This window comes from Moschus berezovskii, chromosome 16 (assembly GCF_049115385.1).
Source record: "Moschus berezovskii isolate FMDL1 chromosome 16, NW_MosBer_1.0, whole genome shotgun sequence".
In the NCBI taxonomy this organism is placed as follows: Eukaryota; Metazoa; Chordata; class Mammalia; order Artiodactyla; family Moschidae; genus Moschus; species Moschus berezovskii.
The window spans coordinates 59,505,238-59,516,711 of record NC_142475.1 but is presented as its reverse complement, the minus strand read 5'-3'; the positions used below and the strand labels follow the sequence as shown (position 1 = coordinate 59,516,711).

Here is an 11,474-nt window from a genome sequence, read left to right as displayed (position 1 = left end):
GCCCCAAGTGTGAGCAAAAGAGAGCCTCTCAAAATGTCTCAGGCTTCCTGAACACACAAGCTTCTCTAGTGACAGAGCTCTCCAGCTGCCCCTCTTCTGCGTCACACCCTTACAAGTGAAGTCTGCCTTTGTTACACAATGTGAAAACATGTACGAACGCCATCATTTGCGTGCAGTTAGCTGCACCCCCTGCTACCTCCGGCGGTGGGAGGCGGGGCTATGTGTAATGATGGTTCTTTGGAAGAAAGACCAGGGCGACGCAGAGGCTGAGATTCAAATACCATACCCGGGAGATGTGCCTGCTGCTCTAAGCTTTTTGTCTCAACTAACAGCAGAGATGGGTTTCCCAGGTGGCGCAGTGGTAAAGAACTTGCCTGCCAAGCAGGACACAGATAGCCTGGAGAAGGAAAAGGCAACCCACTCCAGTATTCTTGCTTAGGAAATCCCATGGACAGAGGAGCCTGGTGGGCTATAGTCCACAGGGTCTCAAAGAGTCGGACATGACTGAGCAACCGAGCATGCAACAGCAGAGCTGGCTGCAAGCTAGGTCCTGGGAGGGGGCAGGCCAGAGAGGCGGGTAGGAGGCTATTTGGGCAGCCTCCGCAGCCCTGCTCTCTGGGATCCCTACTGCGGGCTGCATTCTGCCATCTCTGGACACCACTGCTCTCATTAAACAGGCTTAAAAAGATCGCTCTAGTCAAGGAAAAGAAAGACAATACATATTTTGAAAACCAAATTTTTAAGAGAAGGGAGTTAAAACTCCCTTCCTCCCTACCTCCCACTACCAAAGTTGGTTCTAACAGCTTGAATCAACCGGGGACAAATGGGGACAGACAAGTTGAGGACACATCAAAGCTGCTGTGTCAAGTCAACTGTATTACCTGCCTCTGCAGTTGATCTCCAAGAATGCTCTTCACAAGGGTGCAACATGGGTTAAGGGGTTGGAACGACACTACCGATGTTATGTCAGCTAACTTGCTGACACGTGGAAGTGGTGCACTGTGATGATGCAGACAGACCCTCGATGATTAACGGTGTGTATGTGACTTAAATGACACAAATCATGGGGCAGGAAGTGGACTTTTGAGGGCTTGTGGCCATTAGACCTGGAGTCAATGGGCCAGGAGGATGAGCCCTTCCAGAACCCGTGCCCTCCCCTGCAGACTATTGTCCCCAGCAGGAGCAAGGAAACCCTGTTTCCAAGTCCAATACTGGCTGCTTCTGCAGGCCACACAATCGGGCACGCACTCCTTCACCCAGAAGTGTCTGAGGAGTGGCTGCTTTCTGGGGACATGGATGACTTGGAAGTGTTGGCTGGAGTGTCTGTCCTCATATGTCGGCAGGAAGGGCCAGGCTAGAGCCAGGGATGGGAAGAGGAGGGAGGTGTGGGCAAGGGAGCTGGCACAGAAGCCAGTGCACTTGGGAAACTTACACTGAATGCAGCCTTCTGGGTTGTTATGAAGGTATACTCGTCAAGGAAAGAAGATGCATGTTATTTAGCAGTTTGATGTATAATTTGATACGTGTGCCTCCACTTATATTCCTCCTGCAGTTCCCCAGCTGCCCTGGCTGAAAGCTTGGTTGGGTACCCAGCTTGAAGGCACAGCCTAACTCGAACCCTGAAAAAGCTGTCATTAAAGGATACAGTTAAGGTGAATGTGTGCAGGGCATTCCGACTGCACCCAGTGAGGCCTCGCCTGGTCTCTGGCCTGAGGCAGTTACACCAGCATCTGCACAGGCCACGTGGGGCCTCCAGGGGATACGAAAGGTATCACAGGTTCCTCCTGTTCTACAGTTGTGCGGGCTTTTCGGATCTGTCCAACCCTGGAGACTTGCTGGTCCCTCCAACTGCTGCTGACTGAGTTCCCACTGGTGTCAAACGTCCTTGCTGTGTTCTCTTGCTGCCTGTGTCTTAAAATCTAAGAGATCCTTTTTTATTATGCTATTATGTGTGTGAATGGGATCATTTGCATGCAATTATCAAATCCTCCCTTTCAGAGGCATGTAGACATTAGGAAGGAATTATGTTGATCCGTATCTCCCAATCATGAGAATTAAGATGATAAAAATCACTCCTAGTTGAAAGCAGTGTGGAGGGGTGGAGGCGTTGGCGTAAATAACAAATTTACACACACACACACACACACACACAGGAGAGGAGGGGCTGAGGTTCATTCAGCATAACCGGGTGGTTTCACCCAACGGCAACAATTATACTCAACTAGGATAGATTAAGAGAATGGAGAATCACAGAGGAAGGCGGAACTGTGAAGGTCTGGAGTTTCCCAGAGGCCCTTTTCTGAACTGCTCTATATTAAGCAAACCGCTGTGCAGCATACTGTTTCACAGTGCTCAGGAAATTGTTCCACAGTACTGCCTCACCTGTAATGGCAAACATCAGTACAAAAACCAGGGTCCCTGAGAAGCAACTTGTCAGAGTACCTAACTGGTGCATGGAGATTATAGTGCTTCAGACTTTTAAAGGAGAAAACATTTTGCAGTTTTATGTACAGTTTAGACCAAACATTCTTTAACTCCAAGCAGTACTGTGTACCTTTAGAAAGCCCTACTCCAAATAACACAGCCCTGCATTTATGATAAATCACTTGAGGCACTTAAAAAGGCTTTCAAAGCATTAATGTGTCCCCATCAGACCATCTCAAGACAGATGGTAATACAATGCCAATCTCTGGGAGACAGTGAAGGACAGGGAAGCCTGGTGTGCGGCAGTTCATGGGGTCACAAAGAGTCGGATACGACTTAGCACCTGAACAACAATAATCATGGTACAGGAGAACATGCCAAGGCACTTACTATATAAAACATATTCCTTTCACTTCCTTTTTGGGGAAAATTCAAACAGCAAAATACAGGACTCAGATAGACACATAGAAGTATCTCACCTATGGAAGGCCATAACCGATATCTGAGTGAACGGTTGAGGAAGGATACTGACAGTTATAACCACAGATTCATACTCATCTCCCTAAAAGAAAAAGGTTTAATGGAAACTGATGCAGAGGCTTCTTTTCAATCCCTTAATATGACTGGGTTCTCGATACCTCGAGAGAGCATCCATGAAAAGACCCTACAAGGTGGGGGCGGGGCAGAGCGCGGGAGGAGAGGTTTTCGGGAGTATCAGAGGTTGTCACGCTGTGTTTGCTATGACAGAGCTTTTCAGTGTATTGAACAAGGTTCTAGAAGCTCACAAAGCCAACAATGCAGTGTTTGTCCTTCAGGCTTTGTATGATGTTTTGTAAACAACTCACCCTTTCTTGCCAGGGTAGAGTAAAATCAGTAATGTATGCTTAAGGCAGATTCTGCAGAATTTTTAAATGTCTTGAAAAACCAGAGGATACATACATGAAACTGAGATTTAACATAAATAACATAGAAAGGGGTTGTCGCTGTTATTTAGTCTCTCAGTCGTGTCCGTCTCTTTGCAACTCCATGGACGTAGCCTAAAGGCTCCTCTGTCCATGGGATTTCCCAGGCAAGCATACTGGAGTGCTTCTCCATTTCCTTCTCCAGGGGATCTTCCTGACCCAGGGACCGAACCCAGGTCTCCTGCATTAGCAGGCGAATTCTTTATCACTGAGCCACCAGGGAAACCCAGATGAATGGGTTACAAATAGGTAAAGACTTCACCTTGTAGCACCTAAACTTTTTTTCTTTTCTTGTCTTCCATGGAAGTTCTTATAAACAGGATTTCTTGATCACTTGCCCTGCCTCTTCTCACTGCCTCAGGGCTACCTGACTGGTGGTGGTCACGGGATCCCACCACACCGTTAGCGGCAGTGGCACAGAGTGTGCGGTCATACACATGGACAGAGTGTGCAGGGCAAGGACAGCGGATCCAGAAAGTTCCTGAGTTCAAAGGAGGGAGCGACCCACGCCACTGTGCGACCGAAGAAGGCCAAATAGCGCATGATGGAGAAGAAGCCTGGGCTGAATCCTGAAACACCAGTAGACATTTGCCTGATGTACAAGTAAGGAAAGCACACCACAGGCCATGACAGATGCTATGAGGCCCCTGGCTCCCCAGTTCCGGCCTGAAGATGACTTCCTACTGCTGGGAGATGCCCTCAGCTGCCCACCTTCTTTGAAGTCACCCCAGCTGCAGAGACATCTCAACCAAAATCATGCCCCTCTTCCCAGGAAAGCCTGATTGATGTGGGGCTATAAAGGCCCAGCTCTCTCACCCCAACTTGGGCAAAACCAGAGGTCCATCCAAGTTCAGAGCTCCTTTCACAAGTTCCAGGCTGGTTAGCTAAGGCCTTTGTTAAGATGCATCCCAACCCAATTTCCCTCTCTGCCCGATCTGGCTTTCTTGTCCAATGACACTTCCTCATACGCTTCCTGCACACTAGCCTCCACTGAGAAGTCTGACTCCAGGGGAACCCAACCTGGAAGAGTGGACACCGCAGGTCGCGCACAGGGGCAGCCGCTGCCTTACACAGAGCACTCAATGCCTGTTCCCCACTGACGGTAACCTCACATGGCGGAAGGGGTGAGCTAGTCCCTGGGTCCTCCTTCCTAAGGACCATCAGCCCAATAGGAGGGTTCTGTGCTCATGACCTAATCACCTCCCGAAGGCCTCACCTCCTAACAACATCACCGTGAGGGTCAAGGTTTCAACTTATGAATTTTGGTGGGAAACAAACATTCGGTCTACTGCAAATGGATACTAGTGGAAGGGAACATACTGATAAGAGTGATGCAATCAGGCATTAGAGAAATACAGGGGAAATTGTAACTTAAAGGAAGACTGTATTGGGGTGGCTACCACTGAAAACACAATTGACAACGTAAGGCTGAGAATGACAACCGAACATTAAAAGTTAACTGTGAACACCACACTACTATATTGATAGCAAATAAAGAGGTTTTCTCCCTGAAAGTGAAGGACAGAGAGAGCTGAGAACCAGAACAGGGACTGAATCCTTAGAGAAGCAGAGCCTTCAGGTTCCAGACACGCTGGGGTCACAGGCACAGGATTTAGCTTTCAGCCTATGATAACTAAAAACCAAGACAAAAATATAGGAAAATAATGTTGTTTTTTTAAACTTGTCATTGAGAATTCAAAAGGAAAAAAGTATTTTGAACAGAATATAATGTGAAAAAAATAACCAGTATATCAAAATCTGTGGGGTACAGCTGAAACATAACTTAGAAGAGATTTATAGCACTAAATGCCTATAGCAAGAAAGAAAAGAGGTCTCAAATACCCGCTTCCGCTTTGAGAAACAGATCCCAAGATGACAGGGATGCTGGAATGAGCACACGAGGACCTTCAAGCAGCTGTGCTGGTTTCCTACAGCTGCAGGAACAAACTACCACCAACTTAGCTGGCGACAGTTCCGCAGGTCACAAGTCAGATATGGGTCTCGCCTACCTGATATCGGGGTGTCAGGGGGATTACATTCCTTTCTGGAGGTTCCGGGGGGGGTACCTGTTTTCTTGCTTATTTGAGTTGTTGGCGGAATTTGGTTCCTTACAGTAACAGGACTGAGTTCCTCATTTTACTGCTGATTCTCAGCTGAAAGCTCCCCAGATTACAGCAACTTCAGCAGCTCAGAAGTTTCTGCCTCCCCAGCTCAAGCAGTTCGCTTGAATTCGATCTCCCTTTACCGCAGCAGGAAAGTGCCTCTGGACAGAACACTGGGGTAACAGTGTGGTGCAACTTCTGCATTCCCTCCTTGCAAGGAGCACAATTATGCCCCACCTACCGTTCCTGAAGACAGCTACCTTACTCATGTTGCCCAGTTTCACAGTTGTTTACAGAGGAAGGTTAACTCCAATACCACTTACTCTGCCAGCGTTGCAGAAAGAAGCCCTAAAATGCCTCATTTTTATGACTAAGCACTTTAACCAAGTTTTTCCAATGGCCCGGGTCAAGAGAGCTTCTGCGGTACTTATTTCAGACTGTTACAGGGAGGATTAAGTGTCCCATGCATGTAAAGCATTCAGCAGGGTTATGGAACACTCTCCAAGGAGGACTGAATAAAGACGAATTATGCACAAGTTTAAATCTGCAATGTTCAAGTGCGCTGTCTGAGCAGTTTCACTGTGACCACTCATATAAACTTAAATGAATATAACAGTCAAAGTATTTTAATTTTCTTAAGGCAGAGAACATGTGCCAAACCACTCCTCTTTCAGTTATATTAATGAGTAATTACAGAAAGGAAACAGCTGTTCCAGCTGTAAAGCAATATATTGTCAAATAAATTAAGTTAAAAACAAAGTTAAGCAAATCAGTAGTCTTTAGTACACAATTCAGTCTGAAAATTAAATTACGTCTTCCATAAAAAATAAGGGCTTCCCTGATAGCTCAATCGGTAAAGAACCCACCTGCAATGCAGGAGACCCCAGTTTGATTCCTGGGTCGGGAAGATCTTTTGGAGAAAGGATAGGCTACCCACTCCAGTATTCTTGGGCTTCCCTTGTGGCTTAGCTGGTAAAGAATCTGCCTGCAATGTGGGAGACCTGAGTTTGATCCCTGGGTTGGTAAGATCTCCTGGAGAAGGGAAAGGCTACCCATTCCAGAATTCTGGCCTGGAGAATTCCATGGACTGTATAGTCCATTGGGTCACAAAGAGTCGGACATGACTAAGGGATTTTCACTCACTCCATAAAAAATAAAACAAACCAAAAATCCTCTATTTATCCATAATTGTTTTTTCTTATTTCTGAAACTTTGTTTATGTGCTTAGAATGTAAAGCCGAAGAATTGATGCTTTTGAACTGTGCTGTTGGAGAAGACTCTTGAGAGTCCCTTGGACTGCAAGGAGATCCAACCAGTCCATTCTAAAGGAGATCAGTCCTGGGTGTTGATTGAAAGGACTGATGTTGAAGCTGAAATTCCAATACTTTGGCCACCTGATGCAAAGAACTGACCCATTTGAAAAGATCCTGATGCTGGGAAAGATTGAAGATGAGAGGAGAAGGGGACGACAGAGGATGAGATGGTTGGATGGCGTCACAGACTCAGTGGACATGAGTTTAAGTAAACTCCGGGAGTTGGTGATGGACAAGGGAGGCCTGGCACGCTGCAGTCCGTGGGGTTACAAAGAGTCGGACACAACTGAGCGACTGAACTGAACTGACTGATGTAAATCTATGCAATTTCTTTAAAGGATGCTTTTCTTGGAAGTCCATCTTTCATCAGAAAGCTTTTTCTGGTGAAGCTAAAATGTTATAAAAAGCATTTCTCAATTATTCACAGGTGTATGATGAACTAGCCATATGATATCAACAATGTATCTCAGCTTGAAATTGGAACTTCCCTGGTAGTCCAGTGCTTAAGACTGAGTTTCCAATGCAGGCGGCTTGGGTTCAATCCCTGTTTGGGAAACTAAGATTCTACATGCTGCTGCTGCTGCTAAATCACTTCACTCGTGTCTGACTCCGTGTGACCCCATAGATGGCTCCCCCGTCCCTGGGATTTTCCAGGCAAGGGTACTAGAGTGGGGTGTCATTGCCTTCTCCACCTACATGCTGCTAGGTGTGGTTAAAAAAAAAAAAAAATAGAGCTTGAAATTAATGGTAAACAACTCTGTCCACCAAATGAATTAGGACTTAAAAGTAGGAAACATGATTTAAAGGATTTGTTATAAGCAGCTGATGAAGTCTATAATATAACAGGCAATGCATTAGGAGGATGATTCTAATTGGAGTTTCCTATTTAAGGTGAATTGAGAGGAGTTAATATAAAACTGATTTTTGCTCTACGTGCCTTTAAGAAAATGCAGACACTATGAAAGGCCACTGAGCTGGACCTCAAATTGAATGCTAACTTATCACATGACAAGTATAAAGTTTGAGACCAGATGCTTAAACCTTCTGCATATCAGAGTCCATCTATATAGTTTTAAAGATGGTGTGAACTAGAGACCGCTGAGCAACCTTCCAGCAGTAACATGCTATGACTTTGAGGATACTTAACTTCCCCTGGTAAATGCATACACAGATCACACCTTAGAGACCAGCCACCCAAATTTGATAGTCACAGTAATATCAATACAAAATGAATTCAATATTAATTTTAAGAAAGCAGTTCTTTTTTCTCTAAGTTATAACCTGTACTGGATTAAAAGTGCAGAGAGGCACTAATTCTTTCATTTTCCCCCACCCACTGCTCCCAGGCTTGACCTTGCTCTCTCTGGGCAGACATCCAACACTAAAAGTAGTTTCTTTGACTTTCAACATGAGAGCTCACACCACCTCTCTTTTTCTCACCAGACCTTCCCTGACTCTCAGGAGTCAGTGCAGCCACAGATTAAAGAAAGCCAGCTCTGTTTAGGTTCACATCCCAGATACATTGCTGACTGTGTGACAATCGGCAGGTTGCTTAAACTCTCTGTTCTTCAGATTCCTCAACTGCAAAATGGAGGTAGTGTCTGTCTCACAAGATTTTTGTGAGAACTCAAGGAGTTAACACAGAGATACCACTCAGAACATTGCCTAGAAGGCAGCAAGAACATGACAATCGTAAGCGCTTATTACCATCTTCTCTCGGAAGTTCAAGATTTTTCTTCTGATGTAGAGAGTTCAGAACTGCGGAAAGAGCAGTAAAAGCCAAGGATCCTGTATTTTAGTTTTTTACTCCATCGTGGCTGATATTTTAAAATAAGTGTGGGCTTTCTTCCTCAAAGAGAGAAGCCCCAAGAGGGCTGGCCCACCTCTGTTTGTTCACCACTGCACCCTCAACATCTGACACAGGGTGTGTCAGTGTTAGCTATCAGGCATGTCCAACTCTTTGTGACCCCATGAACTGTAGCCCGCCAGGCTCCTGTGTCCATGGAATTCTCCTGGCAAGAATACTGGAGTGGGTTGCTATTTCCTTACTCCAGGGGATCTTCCTGATCCAGGGATCAAACCCAGGTCTCCCACATTGCAGGCAGATTTTTTTTTACCGTCTGAGCCACAGGGTAGGAACTCCAATATGAGTCTGATATGTTAATGATTTAACAAATGAAAGTGGACAGGATTCAAAGGCAGAGGGCAAAGGATAATCCATGGAAAAGTAAAAAATATTGATAAGCATAAAACAAAACCATGGGATGGGGATAAGGGAAGGGAGAGGAAATAACACTCTCAAGATTTGGGGCAGTGTAAACATTTAAAATCACCATCCCCTTTCCACCACCAGACTGTCAGCTCTTCCAGGGAAAAGACCCCACCATGTACCACAGTCTCTTGATTTAGAAGTATTCACTATGACACTTCTACAGTAAGTGACAAATTCAGGGTAACTGTATAAAAGTGCAGTTTGGAAAGGTCAAAGATAGTGTCGGTATTGGAATCGTTCAATCTGGAATAATTGGTACAATCTATATAAGTAACTAATTCTGCCACTTCAGTCTCTTGGTATATTCATAACCATATTTGCAACACTGACTGTAAACAGATACTGTTATTGCCTTCATTTTGGACGTGAGGAAGTCTCACAGCTGGTGGCAGGAAGGTGGAGGAGGTAAGACTCTGGGGTCGGGTCCCTCACCACGAGGCTACACTTTGCTCCCACTGTGGCTCAGAGACAGCGACTAGCCCACACTGCAGGCAAGGGGACGCGCGGGCTCGAACCCGGCGTGTCTGAAGCCAAGACGCTTAGACTTTCCACGAACCCTTCCATGAAGTGCCATGCCTTTCTCCCCCTGCCCCACGCCTGCCCCACTTTACAGACCGGCAACCTGGGTCTCGCCGGGGCCAAGCAGCCCAGCCGGTCGGCGCAGGGCCTGCCCCAGCCGGGTCTGCAGAGGGCCAAGGGCCGGAGAGGCTGGGGTCCGCGGGCAGAAGGGGCGTCGAGGGTTCCGAGAGGCCCGGGACGATGCCCAGAATGGGGACGATCGAGGGCGGAAGATGGGAGGGGGCGCTTACTCCGTCCCATGTAGCCCCTCGAGGGTCTCGGGCCTGGGAAGCTCCACCAGCACCCGCCAGGACTTTCCGGCCGCCTCGCAGTCTCTCCTCCGCGCGTCCGCACCTGGGAGCCATGGCAACGGGGACTCTACGGAGGCTGCGCGGGGCCTGGCGGGGCCGCGTTTCCCGACTCTGGAGGGGCTGGGAGGAGGGTCTACCCCAGAGAAGACCGGGGTGCCCCGTAACCCAGACCTAGTCCTCCTCCACGGTCCCACCCTCCACCTCGGTAGACTGCTTCCCTGACCCCAGATCAGCTGGCCAAACTAAACACAGACCACAGGACGCTCTGTTTCCTGAGGGGAGCTGCCTCCTGAGTCCCCTTAGCCTGTCCTTTAATATTTTCTCTTTGTATTTGATTTAAGGCCTTCCACAGTGGAATCGGCCCACACTCCCGTTTCCCAGAGGTGTGACCTTAAATTTCCTTAACCTTAATTTCCACTTGTTAGATGAGTACTGATAATAATCTCCAAGGATAATTGTGAAGCTTTAATGAAATAATTTAAGTGAATGAAAGACACTTAAAACAAACCAGCCGACTCAGTATTTAGGAGATCAAACAGGCTACCCAGGAAAGATGCCCCATTCTCTGAAATAACTTCTTCATCTTGAGATGTTTTTACGGAAATCTAGGGTAAGAAATAAGCAGGGTGACAATATACAGCCTTGACGTACTCCTTTTCCTATTTGGAACCAGTCTGTTGTTCCATGTCAAGTTCTAACTGTTGCTTCCTGACCTGCATACAGATTTCTCAAGAGGCAGGTCGGGTGGTATTCCCATCTCTTTCAGAATTTTCCACAGTTTATTGTGATCCACATAGTCAAAGGCTTTGGCACAGTCAATAAAGCAGAAATAGATGTTTTTGCTGGGAGAAATATCAATAACCTCAGATATGCAGATGACACCAACCTTATGGCAGAAAGTGAAGAGGAACTAAAAAGCCTCTTGATGAAAGTGAAAGAGGAGAGTTAAAAAGTTGACTTAAAGCTCAACATTTAGAAAACTAAGATCATGGCATCTGGTCCCATCACTTCATGAGAAATAGATGGGGAAACAGTGGAAACAGTGTCAGACTTTATTTTTTGGGCTCCAAAATCACTGCGGATGCTGATTGCAGCCATGAAATTAAAAGACACTTACTCCTTGGAAGGAAAGTTATGACCAACCTAGATAGCATATTCAAAAGCAGAGACATTACTTTGCCAACAAAGGTCAGTCTAGTCAAGGCTATGGTTTTTCCCGTGGTCATGTATGGATGTGAGAGTTGGACTGTGAAGAAAGCTGATCGCCGAAGAATGGATGCTTTTGAACTGTGGTGCTGGAGAAGACTCTTGAGAGTCCCTTGGACTGCAAGGAGATCCAACCAGTCCCTTCTAAGTCCTGGGTGTTCACTGGAAGGACTGATGCTAAAGCTGAAACTCCGATACTTTGGCCATCTCATGCGAAGAGTTGACTCAGTGGAAAAGACTCTGATGCTGGGAAGGATTGGGGGCGTGAGGAGAAGGGGACGACAGAGAATGAGGTGGCTGGATGGCATCACTGACTCGATGGACAT

The 11,474-nt window shown here is 46.6% G+C and overlaps 1 protein-coding gene across 2 annotated transcripts in view; it reads right to left on the bottom strand.

Moving 5' to 3' along the window:
- The window catches only part of DNAAF11 (dynein axonemal assembly factor 11), a 72,893-nt gene extending 62,916 nt beyond the window's left edge, over nucleotides 1-9,977 (bottom strand). For both annotated transcript variants that reach the window (XM_055432370.2, XM_055432371.2), the window contains exon 1: nucleotides 9,883-9,977. In XM_055432370.2, the coding sequence (XP_055288345.1) occupies nucleotides 9,883-9,892 (10 nt within the window). In that variant the 5' untranslated portion in view covers nucleotides 9,893-9,977. The remainder of the gene's footprint in view (nucleotides 1-9,882) is intronic.
- Between the last annotated feature and the right edge of the window lie 1,497 nt (nucleotides 9,978-11,474).